Genomic DNA, 19,528 nt, shown 5'->3' on the forward strand with positions numbered 1-19,528 from the left:
TTGTTTACGTGTGTTGTGTGTGTATATATAAAATGCTATTTCTTTAAGGTAAATGACCATATATTTCTTAAAATTATCTTGCTTTTTCTCTAATTTAGGCACTTAAAAGTGAATGTCCTTAAAAGTGCTCACCCCCAAAAATTGCTGCTTGCAGCTATACTTCTTTTATGTGGTTGGAAAATCAAATTATACATAAGTTTTTAACTAAAATGCATTTTCTTTTTTACTCTGCTATATGGTTGGCACGGACAGCAAGACACAAGGAGAAGCTGCACTAAAACATTTTTATTTATATTAATTTCTTAAGTGAATTTTTTAAGTTCTTCAGAGAATATTACATAAATATTATGCAAAAGAAATGTTCCTTTAGCTTCAATTTTCTACAATTTTCTGTAGGTCTCATTTACTGTAATTAAATTTGTTATATTGGCTTTATATCGGTGTGGTGAAATAGTTTCACTTTACTACTTCTGCTGCCAACGTAGCTTCCGATATCACCAACGTCCTCTCTCGTATTACGTTCTACCAGGAATATGCACTCATGTTATATGTTTCTGTTATTGGTTAAGTAAATGATGCAAAAAATGTACAAATCCACTTTGATCATTTTTCATTATCTAAATCGATTATGCTGACCAATTGTTGCAGCTCTAATTCATTCAATCATCTTCAGTAACCACTTGACTATGGTCAGGGTTGTAGTGAATCCGGAGCCAATCCCTGGACCAGTGGGTGTGAGGCAAGAATACACCATGGAAGGCCAGTCAATTGCAGAGAAAACATTATATAAAGCCTAAATAAAACTTGTCCATTTTAATACCACCCCTAAAAAACAACTGACTGTTCTGTATTTTACTAGTTCACTGTAGGTTATTTACTGGATATATGAGACACCTTTCTTATTTGCAGCTATTCTCTTTCTGCATGATACCATACTCTTTCTGGTTAGTGATTCTGATATTGAGTTACATTAAGTTTGGCTGAGCTACAATCCTAATCAACTGCATAATCATACATATGCTAGGCAATGCTTGGAGCTTCCCTCACCTGGAACTCACTCACTGCTGCTGAGGATGGCTCATGGATTACCTTAATCTTTCCATGAGATAGCTGTGGATAGTGCCACACAGATACCCTAAAGATTGCTGTGTAGGCCAGCCTAGATTGCATTTACTAAAGACAATCTATGCTCAAGGATCATTCATTAGTCAGTACTTCACCTGCTGGAAACTTAAAGCAAAATTTAAAAAATGACTCTACTGAACATACTGAGAATCCTTTCAACACACTCAGTACTGTTTGACATTATAGTATACAGTTGTGACGAGTAATTGAACTATCCGATGTCACCCAAAAGAGGATGGGTTCCTGGCTTCTCTCAAGGTGTCTTCCTCGTGTGATTTTTTCCCTTACTACTGTTGCCTTCGCCTTGCTCATTAGCAGCAGAGGCTCATGGTCAGGGAATTTGATGAGGCAGGCCAACATGAATAATGGTAATGCCTCAAACGTAGATATCCCACCCTGCAAAAACTCATTTCAGGGAGGTAGCTCCACCACCCCCACAACGCCATCTTGAAATAAATATATACACATATACATTTATATTATATATATATATATATATATATATATATATATATATATATATATATATATACACACACACACACACACACACACACACATACATACACACACACACACACACACACACACACACAGTATCACAGTATCTCACAAAAGTGAGTACACCCCTCATGTTTTTGTAAATATTTGATTATATCTTTTCATGTGACAACACTGAAGAAATGAAACTTTGCTACAATGTAAAGTAGTGAGTGTACAGTTTGTATAACAGTGTAAATTTGCTGTCACCTCAAAATAACTCAACCAAGATAAATTTATTTGGTTCAGATGGTGTCAAGCATGTGTGGCGGCAACCAGGTGAGGAGTACAAAGACAAGTGTGTCTTGCCTACAGTGAAGCATGGTGGTGACAGTGTCATGGTCTGGGGCTGCATTAGTGCTGCCAGCACTAGGGAGCTACAGTTCTTTGAGGGAACCATGAATGCCAACATGTACTGTGACATAATGAAGCAGAGCATGATCCCCTCCCTTCGGAGATTGGGCCGCAGGGCAGTATTCCAGCATGATAACGACCCCAAACACACCTCCAAGATGACCACTGCATGCTAAAGAAGCTGAGGGTGAAGGTGATGGACTAAACTTTGTTGAGCATGTGTGGGGCATCCTCAAACGGAAGGTGGAGGAGCACAAGGTCTCTAACATCCACCAGCTCCGTGATGTCATCATGGACGAGTGGATGAGGACTCCAATGCCAACCTGTCAAGCTCTGGTGAACTCCATGCCCAAGAGGGTTAAGGCAGTGCTGGAAAATAATGGTGGCCACACAAAATATTGATACTTTGGGCCCAATTTGGACATTTTCACTTATGGGTGTATTCACTTTTGTTGCCAGCGGTTTAGACATTAATGGCTGTGTGTTGAGTTATTTTGAGGGGACAGCAAATATACACTGTTATACAATCTGTACACTCACTACTTTACATTGTAGCAAAGTGTCATTTCTTCAGTGTTGTCACAGTAAAAGATATAATCAAATATTTACAAAAATGTGAGGGGTGTAATCACTTTTGTGAGATACTGTGTGTGTGTAATATGTATAAAAAATTGGCACCCTGTCCAGGGTGTACCCCGCCTTGTGCCCGATGCTCCCTAGGATAGGCTCCAGGTTCCCCGTGACCCTGAAAAGGATAAAGCGGTATAGAAGCTGGATGGATGGATATACACACACACACACACACACACACACACACATACATATAAGGGCTGCAACGAACGATTATTTTCATAATCGATTAGTTGATTTTTTTTTTTTTTTTTTTTGATTAAACAACTGATCTGATGGGGCAGGGCAAACTTTCAGCACCATTTTTTTTTGGTTTATTAAAAATAAAATCCACAAACTGAGTGTTACAAATATAAATTTCAGACTAAAACTTGACACAACTGTTTGTCCAAAACAGAAAAGAATCCAATACACACACACAAATTTAGTACTGTAGTTTAATTCGGTTTATATATAAAATGTATTTTATAGTATTTATGCATTATATTTATGAATGCACAAAAAGCACCGAATTAAACTACAGTCCTAAATTATTAATAAAAACTCACTTTCACTGCACATTGTGGTTCCTGTTACTCGCTGCCTTTAGCCATATTATTTTACTTTTAATGTTTTAATTTGACATTACAGATCTTACTCGCGCTCCCACTCTGTGTCAGCGCCTCTACACCGCGCGTGTTCAGCAACACGGCCTCGTTATTAACAGATCACTTCCGTTATAATAAACAACAGAATTTACACTGCAAGTGCGCAAATACAGCATATAATGACAATAAACTTAAATTAAATTAAACCTTTTAAGCAGCTTGCACCAGTTTCCCCAGCCCCTTGCACACAGTGGAGCATTTTGGATATAAACATAAGTTTGTCCTCGTGGATCAGTTTGATTTCCACTGTGTTTAAAACTGCCTTTGAGGACTTGGAGGTTACACAGTTTCTTCCTCAGTCACCTGAAGATTTCGCCTCCGTCTGTTGGTGACTGAGGTCATGTTGGGAATAAAAGATAACGCTGACAGAAAGTAAACTGAAGAAAGTCATTGTCGGTGACTCTGGGTGTCTGCTAATGCTAGTGTGTGTATGACGTCATGCGCCGTCTCCTAGGAAGCGGTTTATACTTCCAGTTATTAAAAAAAACGCTAGTGTTATATTTGAGATGATATTACCTTTCTAAAATCCACACACTAGATGGTAGTGTAGAGTGCATAGTGTAAGTGTATAGTACTTCATTTGGGACACAACTTTAGCATTTACTCTCCGAAGCATGTTTTCAGAACAGAAGTAACGTAATGAGTAAATCCCCCCTGTGTCGCACGCAGACCAACTAATCGATAATGAGATTCGTTGACAACAATTTTATCGATTAGTTGTTGCAGCTCTAATATATGTTAATAATTGATTACATGTTGGAACTACTTACACACACAGGGACTCCTACAGTGATCCCTCCAAATAAACAGATTAAAAAATGTGTTTAATTGTTGACATGTAAGAAGACATTTATGTAACATTTTTATATTATTCAACTCATGGAGCTATTTTTTTTTTATTCAATTACAACTTTAAGAACGTCTACAGGGAGTTTGGTGCCAGCTAGTTTAAATAACATCAGCTATGCTAATGAACAAATGATGCCTGTTAATATCACCTCAACATGTCTTTTGCAATTATTTAACCCACCATGGGAAATCGAAAAGTCACTTGTCATTAATTTTGAGCCCTATTAAGCAGAGGTACACTTTAGTGTAGTCTGGGGTGAAGTACGTTTTTTTTTTCCTTTTCTTTTTTTTTTGTACATTTTGCCATGGCACTGCACGACACTACAGCGTTAATGAACTATAGTGGTACCCTAATCTGATGAACGAACTGAAGAGAGAGAGAAATCAACTGTAAAATCCGCCCACAGAGAAAACTGATTGGTCTCTCTTTCTGCTAACTAGGCCTATCAGGATATAATCTCTGTCATTCTCTCGTTACGTCTTGTCACTCACTTTCTGTCTCTCCAGAGCCTGTTTACTATTAGAAATTCTACGGTCTCTCTCGTGCTCGAAAAAAAAATCGATTTCCGGGCTATTGTATATAATTTGTGGGCATCAGGGGGCCGCTATCAATATGCTGGAGACTCCCGGAACTTCTGGAGGACGTGGGATGTCTGCAAACTATATCATGAGGAGAGCCTATCACACTTGACTTACACTATAGAGCACTACTGAGTTTTGGTAGTAACCCTGTAATATGCAAATGAGAGTTTACAACGTAAGGCAGAAAAAAATCTGCCAATATATATCTATATATATGGGCTATCTATTATACGTATTAGCACGTGTTACAGTTCCCATTTTGACCACTAGGTCAAATAATGACTATGGAAGTTAAGTGAGGCAGGCTCATGCTTTGAAATGTGGGCAAATCAATGGCATATAGGCTTAAATCTGTCAAATAACATTTTTTTTCATCGTTGGTGACTCAAAATAGGTAATTAGCATTTCAATGGAATTTAAAATGTATGGAGTTATGAATTAGTAGGTATTTAATATTTGCTGAATGGCTAATATAAATGATGGGGCTGGCCCTCTGCCCATATGGAAAAGCCATTATATAACCACTGTTACAGATCTAAATCTAAATTCATTGTTAAAAGCACTATATATATATATAAAAATTAAATTGAATATCAAATAAAAATGTTTTTCAAAGGGGTTTTATAAGGTCTGTCTCACAACTGAACACTTCAGAGCTCAGAGGCTGACAAAATTGCAGTAATGACTGAGCTGAACACCCCGTCCAAGTCATTAAATGTCTGAATGTTCATCTGAGGAATAAATTATCTGAAAGAAAACAAAACGTTAGCGAGAAAGCGAAAGAAAGAATGCTGACCAACAGTGTGTCTTAAAACCCAACATCATTTGGAAGATACGGTTGCCAAGGAATGCTGCTATTAATAACAGTGCCGGAATAAAATTACCCCGTCAAACGCCACTTTTCCGCATGATGGCGACTCTGATTCATGAAGTGCCTTCCTTAGCATCATTCTTTCTCTTGGGAAAAAAAAGAGCATCAAGCCTACACTTGGACGTTTTGGTCAGGATGAAGAAATGTATCGATAATTAATCCAATACAATCATATATATACACACGTTATATATGTGTGTATATATATATATATATATATATATATATATATATACACACATACACACACACACACACACATAAATACACACACACATATACATATATATATATATATATATATATATATATATATATATATATATATATATAAACTCTTACGAAATAAATCAAGTGTTGCCCTATCCATTTTTTTTTTTTTTTAATCTTAATGAGCTTTTGATCATTTTAGGCGTGGATAATTAACATGTAAGTCAGTGTATGCTACATATTATGTAACCAACCTATTATATAGTACAATGCAATATAGTCCCCAGTCCCCCCTCCCACCCCCATTTTAAGGGAGCTGTCACAAAACCAGACGTGGCATTTGAATAAACTGCATACATGAGACAGCAGTCCTAGCTGCTAATCATGCTTTTCATTTCATTTATGTACACTTGCTGCGATAAAAACCGTTTCTAAAAGGGGTCGTTTAGAAATCAGATTGCCATTTTAGCGCTTTTTGCCTGATCCACTATGAAACTATAACTGTTTATGGCAAAGTGATTGAAACACAGCAGAGCAAATTGTCTTCTTTTCAGTCCTACCTGTTTTTCTAAGCACTCCTTGGCGGAGAGCGATGGCTTAGGCGATGGCGACCGGTCGCACACGCAGCCCTCCAACAGGTACAATCCCGAGGGCCGCGAGCTCGACTCACTCTCGAAATAAAACAGCATGTTTTGGAGCAGCGTAAACCACTTCGTGTGCCATTTCGTGTTGTCTGAGCTCTTCTTACTTAGGCAGCCCCGCCTCGTGCCGTCCTTTTTTGCCAAAAGACCTAGGTAGGTGATGTGGCCATCATTGAGTCGCATTGCCTTCTGCATTTTCGCGCACGAAATACCAGAGCTTGGTGGGTTCCTTACATTTCCTTCTTCTTCGAGAGAGAGAACACCACGATTAATAAGCGATAAGCCGCAGTTTGTTTTCTGGCGTCACGCAGGGATAAAGCGCGGCGAAATACAAGAAACCTAAATGTATTAGCATCCTAGCCGTGAGCGCCGTTTGAACAGACGCGAAGGCGCGTGCAACCTCCACGTTAGCGTTAGAGTCAGGCGGTTGATTAAAGAAACGTTAGTGGTGCTCTAACGTGAAATTCTCCAGAAAGCACTGCGCGCCCGAACGATAACTGGAGATTGACGAAAGTGTCACGTGATTCCCTGCGTTTCAGAACCTTCGAATGAAGAAAAATCGCAATTGTGCTCTAATTCAAATCTATGAAGATTTTCTGTTAGTAAGGGTGTTTGACTGGTTGATGACTAGCATCAAGAAAAGGCAACTGGACTCTCGTAATTATAATTCTAAAAAAGTCTCATCTCGAAGGGGCTTCATCATTGTTTCAACAGGGTAGAATTTATAACGACCCACTCAGGCTTGCCTGGTCTGCGTGACAAAAGCAGCCCAGTGCCCCCTCCAAACCATATTGCACGGCAAATAAGCAATAACAGTTCTTTGAATTGTTCTTTCACTAAGGTCCTTTAATTGTGCCATGTTATTAAAATTTTGTTATACACAGTAAAATCAGCGGTGTTGCATTATCATCTAGTGTTAATTTTAACACTCGTTGTACCCTGTCTACACTGTTAAAATGTCAGTGTTAATGACACTGTGTAGTGTTTAAAAAAAAGGAAAAAAGAAAAAAGAACACTTGCAGTGGAAACGTTATACTCATTAGTGTTGATCATCATGAACACTGGGGGTATTTAACACCCACACTGATATTTTATTGCTTAAGGCAAGTCTCAATAGTGTCATTTAAAAATACTTTTGTCAGTGTTAAATTAATTTTAATCCATTAAATGATTCTGCTTACACTGTTTAGTTAATTTTTATGGCAAAAATTTACAGTGAGTCAAAGAAACATTTCCTCATATAAATAAATAAATAAATAAATAAATAAGGGCAATTTAAATGTGGCTACTTTAACAGACATGTCCCAAATAATACAGTCCAATAAACTACTGTACATAAGCATGCACAGTTCCAGCATTCTGACAATAGCAAATACATCTTAAAAGGCAGTGCACAAGAAATGTGGTGCACGAAAAGCAAAATTCATTCCAAGATATGAATCAAATTACAGTATGGTATAATGAACAAAAAAAGTTTGAGAAATCTGCAAATCAAATGATTTATAATAAGTTAATTCACAGATATTGAAAACCTTAAAAGAATCTCTTTGTCTTTGGTCAACTTTGAAAATCATATGCATTTATCTTTAACAACAATAGTTTTGATTTGGTAAAACACTGGCAAATCAAGTGCAATGTTGCCAAAATTATCTACAAATTACCAGGTCAGGTAATATCAGTACTTTGATATTTCACCCATTTCAGTGAGAGCACATTAGTCTTTGAAGAAACATGCAGTCCATACAGGATTTCACAGAGTTTAGTGATTGCATTTCTGCATGGTATAAATTCTCTTTCATAGACACAAGTCTTTGAAACAAACGCAATTCTTCCATACCATGACTGTAACAGGTAGAGCTACTTGCGTATAACCGATCAAACGGCTTATATTTGTGAGTAAACACCGCAAAATAACAGTCTTAAAAAGAAATTTAAAATGCAATAGCATGTTCTTATATATTTTTAATACAGAGTACAAATGCAAATGGCTGTGCATTTATTTGTGCTATCACAGGATATGTGTATATTTGTCTAATGTACTGTGAACTTTTAGAACCATGTGTAGCATATTTTGTGTAGTTCATTTTGTGGGACCGTTGATTACTTTAATTCAAGAAAGTGAAATAAAACTGACTGGATCAGAAGCTGTTGTGTTGTCTCCCCTCTTTCCCCTCCAATCTGCAGTTTACCACACCTACTTATCTAGCATTTTTCAAAACTTTGAATAGAACTAACTAGTGCAGAAAAAGGGCAGTTTCATGACCCTTTAATGGTATAAAAAAAAAAAAAGTTTGGACTGTTTGGATGTTGTAGATGGTTTTCAGATTAGATTTGAGTAATATTGGCACAATAACCTGTTTATTGCCTTTCTTTAAACATTATTACATTATTTGCTTGACATTCTAGATTAGTGTTATAAAAGAACAACATCATTTTGAATTTGAAGTAGGTACTATCCATTTTGTCTCTTGAGCACATCTGAGATGCTTGGCTTTGATGTTGTGTGCGAACAGAAGTACTATCTACAATAAGTTGAGAGGTAAAGCAAATATTTTTATTAAAACTGTGTATAAATGTTTTTCTTGCCAGTAGTGTAGTGTTCTATTGTTGGATAACTTATGATTGTATCACAGTCGTGACCAGTGAGCCCATGGTACAATAAGTGAACAAAGTGTTCTTGTTATCATTCATTGCTTCAGTCATGAATGATTCAGTGTTTTAACTAAATCAGCTTGAGTTGATGATTCAGTGACTTGCTCGCAACATGAAAGACAGTCATTTGTCCCACCACCTATTAATGTAAAGATGTAATCTCTAGAAATTGTCACTAGATAAATGGATGAACAAAATCAAAGTAATGAATCAAAATCCCCACCATTTGTAAATCCATAAACATTTGAAACTTTTTATACTAAATCTCACCACACTTTAATACAACACAGTCTTCTTTTCTTCCTGCAGTCTCTTCCCAGATCCTCTCAAGTTTCTCTCCAGCCTGATGGCCCAGTGTCATGGATGTCCCCTCAACAGCCCGTAATGTTCTCATATCATGGTTTTTGATCTTTTTTTGTCCTCGTGTTTTCTGAGTCTCATTTAAGCCCTGTTCATGCCCGTATGCCGAACGCCTGACCCCTCGCCTGTTTTGACCTTGAGACTGCCATACAATTTAGATTTGTTTGCCTGCCTCTCTTCTAATAAAGGTTTAACTGAATTTGAATCCGTCTCTATCCATTATATGACAGATTGCTTTGCCTATACTATGGATACAGCAGGAAAGAAGAGGAGACATCATGCCAGGGTAACTAAGAAAAACATGCCAACTTCTGACTCGATCCAGTTCCCCCAGTGGACTGTCGTAGATCTCCCAGACCCGTAGGATCGGTTTTTTGGTTATCCTGAGTACTTTCTCACGGACTGCCAGGTGTATTTTGCCAGCCTGGAGGACCCCAGGCCAGACCAGAAGCAGTGGCTGGGGTTCATGCTGTCTTGGCTCTTTGGCCCAGTGGGCAGAGTGTCTAGTGGCCACGGGATCCAGTGGACTTAATAAAGTTACTCAGTTTGTGGGACTATTTCTGATTGTATTCGGGAGTCCACAATGCAAATCTGACCTGGAAAATATTTTATTAAATATTAAATATTAAATTAAATATTTAAATGTATTTATTCATTTTCATATGATTCATTTACATGTGATTCATTTACATGTGATTCATATTCATGTGATTCATTTACTGATTTGCTTCTCTTTAAATCCAGTTTTAGACTGTGATATTACAAAGGTCTTTCCAGATTATTACTTGCCACACTGTATGAGATAACCCCAGTAAAATTGCCTGAATTCTATAATATAATTTGTTCACCATGTTAGGTTTAAATCCTCTAAAAACAGATTCGCAATTGACTAACATTACTCCATTCCAGTTCGCATCCTTCAAAGCACTGGCATGTTTTGTTACTCTCACAATCCCCCAAACACACACACACCCAAAGTCTCCATAAAAAAAATGAGACAGCAGTGTTTCCAACAATAACCAAAAGTTGTCCACAATGTGAAAACAACCCGGAGAGTAAGCTGAACTAACCAAAAAAATTTACCAAGACAAAAAGTTCCAGTAAGAGAAAAAGCCCCTACCGACTTCAAGTCTGATAAACAGTCTGCGCACAATAACAAATATAATGTCCTTAACTTTTAAAGACTTGTAACAAATAATATAACAGTGTAGCACGTAAAGCCGAGGAAAAAACACTAATAAAATTAAATAAACAGAAACTCTAACCCAGTCAGAGCCTCAAAAAAGAGAACCACATTAATACCGAAGTAGATTTAAGGGGAGTGAGTCCACAAAATCTAGGTGAAGTAATGCAACGACGATATCTTCAATAAAAATCCAAATACTGTAGAGCTGGAAAGCCGAGTGCAAAAAATAAAAATAAAAGAAGAGCGAAAAAGACGAAGCTGTATAGGTGATGCAGTTCACCCTGATATCAAGAGTTTAACATAGTCTCCTGCTTCCTCCGCTGAAATAAAGTCCTTCTGATCACCGTTATATGTAATGTGAAGCTGAGCTGGGTGAAGTATTTCATAGCGAGCGCCCTCAATATCACGAAGTTGACGCTGAACCTCGTTAAATGCAGCTCGGGCCCGGGCTATCTTGGCTGTGTAGTCAGGGAAAACAGAGATGATCAAATCCCTCACTTTAATCCGCTGGAGCTCTCTCGCATGGCGTAAAATGTCGACACAGTCACTACGATAGCGGAATCTGCACACAATAGCTCGTGGTTGTTCGACTCCAAATTCTCACATTTATTCTCTAATTGAGTCACGGTCACAGTGAGAGACTCGATAGTAGTCTTCATTTGAGCTATGTCATCAGTGCAACTGGAGAGAGCGTGCGCCATTTCCCCAACAGTACCTTTCAGTGTTGATATGGTAGCCTCGGTAGCAACTTTATCACTAGCCAGCTGTGTTTTCACGGCCTGCAGGTCAAGCTGAAAACCAGACAGCGCAACCCTGAAAGTCTCCTGGAGCTCCTTTTCAAAAATATCGGCGATGTCCTTCCTCAGTAAAGCCAGCAGCTCGAGCCTGAGTGCGGCGAAGTCAGAGTCACCACTCGGCGACGTGGATTCAGGGGAAGAAGGGGACTTGCTTGCTGCTGTCGTGTCTGAATGCTACCACGGGTTTTCATGTTCTTTCCAGACATTTTAACGTACCACAAAGTTAAAAGTGCAAACAAGAAAACGGAGTAGAATAAGTCAAAATCTATTGTATGACCGAAAAGCTCTAATTAATTACAATTTTAATCAAAATCAGCAGGAGCCTCCAACTTCGCGTCCTACTCCATCGAACTCTGAATTCAAATCTGACCTGGAAAATATTTATATGTATATTTGTTTTTTTTAGAGAGTAGCCTGTCTGATAAACCTGTCCCACCATTCACCATCTACTATGAGCAGGCAGACAGCCAGAGGTCAACGTAACGACTTCATCTCCAGAGCACTGGTGTGAGACCCATAAGGAGGTCTCCTCTGCAGAGCTCCAGCCAGAGGTCAATTTGGCAACCTCATTTCCTGAGCCCCAGTGTGAGACCAATGAAGTGGTCTAGCGAGCCATGATCTTGATAAAGTTCAACAAGGCGACTTCCCAGGTTCAGTTCCAGTCAGAGGCTGACGAGGCAGCCCACCAAGCTCTGCTCAAGCCTGAGGCCAACAGGATGACCTATGAAGTCATGGTCCTGTCTGAGGCCGATGGCAAAGCCTCCCAAGACCAACACACACCTGAGGCTGACAACATGACCTCCCAAGCCTTGTTCCCCTCTCACGACCCTGGCAAGCCTGTTCCAGCCTCATGTCTGCTCCTCAGGGAACCAGCTATACTATGGACAATGCCTGCCTTGGGACCTGGGGGGCTATGTGTACATTAAGCCCGGAGGGACAGGACCACTGGGGGGGGTCTTTTGGGTTCCTGTCCTGTCTCTGCCCTTGTTATGTTATTGGTTATTTCCTAATGTGTCAGCTGTTTTGTGTTATCCCCTTGATTACGTTTAGTATTTAAAACCCCCTTGTGTCTTTGTTCAGGGCGAAATATCGTTTCTGTGTTTTGCTGCCAGGGCTTTACCAAGCTTTGTTTATTGTTCTTATGTCATGGTTTCTGAGCCTGTTATATCCTTGTGTTTTCTGATTCTTGTTTAAGCTCTGTTCATGCCCGTTTGCTGATCACCTGACTCCTCGCCTGTTTTGACCTTGAGATTGCCATACAATTTGGATTTGTCTGCCTGCCTCCCTTCTAATAAAACTTTGGCTGCATTTGCTGTCTCTATATCCCTTCATGACACCTAGTATTTGAAACTGATGTACTACAGAGAGGCATCATAGACCGCATCATTTAAAAGGATTGTATTTATAATCTTTCATGTGAAAAAATAAGTACACCCGATGGAAAATGTTGGCTTTTTTGACATATTTGGACAAGGAAAAATTTGATCGCCTTTGAAACAGTGCCTATTAATAAAGTTGATTTACCTGAACAAAACTACAAGGAAAATTAGCTTTTTCAACCATTTATTCAACAGAAATATCAACAAATGTGATATTCTTCTGCGGAAAAAGTAAGTACACCCTTGGCCTTAGAAGCTAGTATTGCCCCCTTTAGCAGAAATAACCTATTGTAAGCTTTTGAATAATTGTCCACCAGTCTCTGACATCAGCTTGATGGAATTTTTGACCACTCTTCCATACAATATTCATTCAGTTGCAAGATGGGTGAGGGTTTTCTTGCATGTACTGCCAGTTTCACATCCTCCACAACATTTTAATAGGATTCAAATCCAGGCTTTGACCAGGCCATTCCATAATCCTCTATTTCTTCTTTTTGAGGCATTCTATGGTGGATTTACTAGTGTGCTTAGGATAATTATCCTGTTGAAAGGTCCACTTTTGGTTCAACTTCAACTTTTGGGCAGATGGCCTCACATTATCTTCAAGTACACTTTGATATGATGCAAAATTCATAATCCATAGAATCAAAGCTGTCTTTGGTCTGTGCCAAACATGTCTGCTGTCACTGTGGCCAAACAACTCTATCTTTGATCCATCTGTCCAGAGCACTGGACAGAAGGCCTAGTTTTTGCCCACATGCTCACTGATAAACTGTAGTCTTGCTCTGATGTTCTTTTTAGACAACAGGCTTTTTCCTGGCATGCTTTCCATTCAGGTCAAATCTGTGCAGTCTCTTTCTGATTGTAAAGGCATGCACTTTGACACCAATAGTTGCAAGACTTACTAGCAGATCCTCTGATGAAAAACTGGGGTTCTTGGAGACTTCTTTTTGTATCAGACAGTCTGCTCTTGGGTTGAGTTTGCTGGGACAGCCAGTTCTGGACAAATTGGCAGTCATTTTAAATTATTTTCCTTACAGTGAAATTATGTATTTCAAATAAATTGGAGATCTATTTTAAATCCCTTGCCAGACTCATAGGCATCCACAGACTTTTTGCTGAAGGCCTTACAAAACTCTTTAGATCTTGGCATAATGACACCACACACCTCAATGACAAAGGGAACACCAGTACTAGATATGAGAGGGGTTTAAATAAGACAGGTTCCACCTGCACTCCCAAATCTTGAACAGCCAATTCTAATTTTATGGGGTTGAAGGTGTGATAAATGAAGGGGAATTATTACTTTTTCCTGATCTGTTCTTTTTTTGTCAATTTAAATTGCAAAAATTACTTCAAAATGTACATTTTATGTGTCATTTGAGTGTATAGCCTTTATTAATAGGCACTGTTTCAAAGAGGATCAAATGTTTGCTTGTCCAGATACAGTTCCCTCCACTAATATGAGCAAAGAAGGCTATAAAAAGTGGTCTTGATTGTTTAACCTTTTGATCTTTTGTTTAAAATCACAAAAATACTCTGCTCTCAAGGATATCAAACAAGATAAACATAAATATATGGGTGCAACAAATATTGGCACCCTTTTAGTCAATACTTTGTGCTACCTCCCTTTGTGCTTGCTTTGAGTCTTATAATGCCCTAATAAAGTTGGAGAATACATGGCAAGGGATCTGAGACCATTCCTCCATACAGAATCTCCAGATCCTTCAAATTTTGAGGTTCACAATGGTGGACTCTCCTCTTCAGTTCACCCCACAGGTTTTCTATGGGGTTCAAGTTAGGGGACTGGGATGGCCATGGCAGGACCTTGATTTTGTGGTCAGTAAACCATTTTTGTGTTGATTTTGATGTATTTTTTGGATCATTGTCCTGCTGGAAGGTCCAACCATGGCCCATTATAAGCTTTCTGTCATGGCCAGTCAGGTTTTCATTTAATATCTGTGGATATTTGATAAAGTCTGTGATGCCATATATCCTACTGTAACAAAATGTCCAGGTCCTCTGGCAGAAAAACAGCCACAAAACATTAAAGAACCACCATCATATTTAACCATGGGCATGAAGTACTTTTGCATATGGCTACCTTTCTATATGTGTCAAAACCACCTCTGGTGTTTATTGCCAAAAAGATCTATTTTGGTTTCATCTGACCATAGACTCCAATCCCATTTGAAGTTCCAGTAATTTCTGGCAAACAAAAGACACTTGAGTTTGTTTTTGGATGAGAGTAGAGGATTTTTTCTTGAAACCCTTCCTAACAACTTGTGGTGATGTACGTGACCTCGGATTGTACTTTTGGAGAATTTCTGACCCCAAGATGCAACTAAAAATGATGCTTAGTAAAACTTACCAGCTAATTTCCTTATAAAACTGAACAAATTGTACCTGAGACTACTACTAATTGTTTTTTTAAAAGAAATGGGCATCACACCAAATATCGAATTTGTTTCATTTATTTGTTTACTGCTCTCTATAATATTTTTTTAAAATGTAGAAACATTTAATTTCATTAAGTTTTAAGGCATCTTTGCTGTATAGCATTTCTTTTTGTGTGCCTAAGACTACTGCACAGTACTGTACACAAAATAGAAGAAATCAGCACTCTATAATGCAACAGAAGTTTTCATTCAAATACTGCAACTCCTTCCAAATTGCCATGCATTATGTCAACAGAAAAATTATCTGATGTACTGCAAGGGGCTGAGTAGGCATGCACATTTCACACCATAAACATGAGGTAGTATTGTGTTTGACTGTATAGATTCATAGTGTTTTAACTGTATGAAGCTTGTTCCCAATGCCACTTTTGGATCATCTTCACAGAACAGTCTGAAAATTCCCCTATTCAGGCAAAACTTACAGCAAATCCAAGCATTAAAGGATCCAACAAATCCTAACAGTCTATGTAACCCAAGATTATCACCTGTTACATGATCATTTCTGCCTGTACAGAACCACTAAGCACTTTTATACCCTTGGTCTCAAAGACTTTTAAGTCAGATACAAGAGGCTCTAATATTGCTTCAAACCTGTACATTTTGATGTACTGTGTGGGGGGAAAAGTGCACATAAATGTATGCTTACTAAAGATTAATTAAACTGTTCTCAATGTAAAATATATTATACCAAATTTATGAATACGGCTTCTTTACTCCCAATGGATTGGCTGTCTCAAAGTCATCATAGTATAACTGTCAACTAAGGAGCTGTCACGATCTGACCTACAGACGGTGCAGCGGCGTGCGACGTGCACTGAAGGTCGGAGGGCGCGTGCATGCTCCTCGATTGTGTAGGAAGGACTGTGGGTGTTTACTATGGACACATACCTTTGTTTTGGTTTTTGTTAGCGATAAACGTTCACCAAGATCCGATCTCTCGCTTAACGGAGCAAATGGCTCAGCTATCTCAAGCCGTGCTACGCGTCATGTCGCCCCCCGCGCAGTTTCCCCCGCTGTCAATGCCGGAGAGGTATGCTGGAGAGCCAGAGAGATGTAAAGGTTTCCTGCTGCAGTGCTCTCTTTTCTTCTCCAGCCACCCGGACATGCCAGAGGCTCGTAAGATCGCACACTTCCTGCGGCTCTTAACTGGACATGCATTGTTGTGGGCCACCGCTGTGTGGGAGCAGGAGGGAGGCATTATCGCTAGCTAGAGGAGTTCATCACACGTTTCCGGCATACCTTTGATCACTCTCCTGACAAATGGGAAACGGGACAGGAACTCATGAACATTAAGCAGGACACACGTGATGCTGTGAAATATGTCCTAGAGTTTCAGCCTGAGACCCATGAGGAGATCTCAGCTCCAGAGCTCCATCCAGAGGTCCACATGGTGACCTTAGCCCCAGAGTTTCAGCTTGAGACCCAGGAGGAGGTCTCAGCTCCAGTGCTCCAGCCAGAGGTCAACGTAGCGACCTCAGAGCTCCCGCCAGAGGTCAATGTAGCAACCTCAGAGCACCAGCCAGAGGTCAACGTAGCAACCTCAGAGCTCCAGCCCGAGGTCAACATGGCGACCTCCACCCCAGAGTTTCAGTGTTATATGTGGAGACCTCAGAGCTCCAGCCAGAGGTCAACGTGGCGACCTCAGAGATCCAGCTAGAAGTCTATGTGATGATCTCAGAGCTCCAGCCAGAGGTCAACGTGACAACCTCAACCCCAGAGTTTCGGCCTGAGACCCATGAGGAGGTCTCAGCTCCAGAGTTCTTGTCAGAGGTCAATGAGGTGACCTCCCAAGTCATTTTCTTGGCCAGGGTCGAAGAGACGGCCTCTCATGCTAAGTTTCTGCCCAGGGTCAAAGAGACGGCCTCTCATGCTAAGCTCCTGCCCAAAATAGCTGAAGACGTCGCAACGCTTTCCTGCATTGCTGAGGATGTCGCCCCACTTTCCTGCGTCACTGAGGACGTCACCCCATTTTCCTGCATCGCTGAGGACGTCGCCCCATTTTCCTGTTCTGCTACAGACGTCACACTTCTTTCCTGTGCCGCTGAGGACGTCGACCTGCTTCTCTGTTCTTCTGAGGATGTTGTCCCGCTTTTCTGTTCTGTTAAGGAAGTTGCTTTGTTTTCTTGCTCCGCTGAGAACACCGCTCCGTCTCCTGGTTCAGCTGGGGGCATTATGCCCAGGGGGCCAAGACAGCCAATGGAGAGGAGTGTTTTCTGACGCCTTTGGGGGGTGGGTTCTGTCGCGATCTCCCCTGTAGATGGCGCTGCGCCGTGCGACATGCACTGAAGGCCGGAGGGCGCGCGTGTGCCCGAGCCAGAGTGCTTGAGCACTCAGCGAGCGAACGCTCTTCGATTGTGTAGGAAGGACTGTGACTGTTTACTATGGACACATACAGTGAGGGAAAAAAGTATTTGATCCCCTGCTGATTTTGTACGTTTGCCCACTGACAAAGAAATGATCAGTCTATAATTTTAATGGTAGTTGTATTTGAACAGTGAGAGACAGAATAACAACAAAAAAATCCAGAAAAACGCATGTCAAAAATTTTATAAATTAATTTGCATTTTAATGAGGGAGATAAGTATTTGACCCCCTCTCAATCAGAAAGATTTCTGGCTCCCAGGTGTCTTTTATACAGGTAACGAGCTGAGATTAGGAGCACACTCTTAAAGGGAGTGCTCCTAATATCAGTTTGTTACCTGTATAAAAGACACCTGTCCACAGAAGCAATCAATAAATCAGATTCCAAACTCTCCACCATGGCCAAGACCAAAGAGCTCTCCAAGGATGTCAGGGACAAGACTGTAGACCTACACAAGTCTGGAATGGGCTACAAGACCATTGCCAAGCAGCTTGGTGAGAAGGGGACAACAGTTGGTGCGATTATTCGCAAATGGAAGAAGCACAAATGAACTGTCAATCTCCCTCGTCCTGGGGCTCCATGCAAGATCTCACCTCGTGGAGTTGCATTGATCATGAGAACAGTGAGGAATCAGCCCAGAACTACACGGGAGGATCTTGTCAATGATCTCAAGGCAGCTGGGACCATAGTCACCAAGAAAACAATTGGTAACACACTATGCCGTGAAGTACTGAAATCCTGCAGCGCGCGCAAGGTCCGCTGCTCAAGAAAGCACATATACATGCCCGTCTGAAGTTTGCCAATGAACATCTGAATGATTCAGAGGACAACTGGGTGAAAGTGTTGAGGTCAGATGAGACCAAAATGGAGTTCTTTGGCATCAACTCAATTCGCTGTGTTTGGAGGAGGAATGCTGCCTATGACCCCTGGAACACCATCCCCACCGTCAAACATGGAGGTGGAAACATTATGCTTTAGGGTTTTTTTTCTGCTAAGGGGACAGGACAACTTCACCGCATCAAAGGGACGATGGACGGGGCCATGTACCGTCAAATCTTGGGTGAAAACCTCCTTCCCTCAGACAGGGCATTGAAAATGGGTCGTGGATGGGTATTCCAGCATGACAATGACCCAAAACACACGGCCAAGGCAACAAAGGAGTGGCTCAAGAAGAAGCACATTAAGGTCCTGGAGTGACCTAGGCAGTCTCCAGACCTTAATCCCATAGAAAATCTGTGGAGGGAGCTGAAGGTTCGAGTTGCCAAACGTCAGCCTCAAAACCTTAATGATTTGGAGAAGATCTGCAAAGAGGAGTGGGACAAAATCCCTCCTGAGATGTTTGCAAACCTGGTGGCCAACTACAAGAAACGTCTGACCTCTGTGATTGCCAACAAGGGTTTTTAAACCAAGTACTAAGTCATGTTTTGCAGAGGGGTCAAATACTTATTTCCCTCATTAAAATGCAAATCAATTTATAACATTTCTGACATGCGTTTTTCTGGATTTTTTTGTTGTTATTCTGTCCCTCATTGTTCAAATAAATCTACCATTAAAATTATAGACTGATCATTTCTTTGTCAGTGGGCAAACGTACAAAATCAGCAGGGGATCAAATACTTTTTTCCCTCACTGTACCTTTGTTTTGGTTTTTGTTCTGTCATGATTGTTTCAAGCTGTATGTGTTCAAGCTAGATTACGTTTGTGATTTAAACTCCTCATGTTGCTGTGCACTTCGTGCAGTATTACATTTACATTTACATTTATTCACTTAGCAGACGCTTTTATCCAAAGCGACTTACAAATGAGAAAGATACAAGCAAAGCGATATATCAAGCAGAGAACAATACAAGAAGTGCTACCATACAAGATCTATTAATTGAATTT

The 19,528-nt window shown here is 40.1% G+C and overlaps 1 protein-coding gene across 1 annotated transcript in view; it reads right to left on the bottom strand.

The window, feature by feature from the left end:
• rasgrf1 (Ras protein specific guanine nucleotide releasing factor 1) overlaps positions 1 to 7,196 on the bottom strand; it is a 444,677-nt gene extending 437,481 nt beyond the window's left edge. Inside the window, exon 1 of the mRNA XM_017465599.3 lies at positions 6,369 to 7,196. Coding sequence (XP_017321088.3) covers positions 6,369 to 6,644 — 276 coding nt within the window. The 5' untranslated portion in view covers positions 6,645 to 7,196. The remainder of the gene's footprint in view (positions 1 to 6,368) is intronic.
• Positions 7,197 to 19,528: the final 12,332 nt, after the last annotated feature.

The sequence above is a fragment of the Ictalurus punctatus genome, chromosome 4 (assembly GCF_001660625.3).
Source record: "Ictalurus punctatus breed USDA103 chromosome 4, Coco_2.0, whole genome shotgun sequence".
Lineage (NCBI taxonomy): Eukaryota > Metazoa > Chordata > Actinopteri > Siluriformes > Ictaluridae > Ictalurus > Ictalurus punctatus.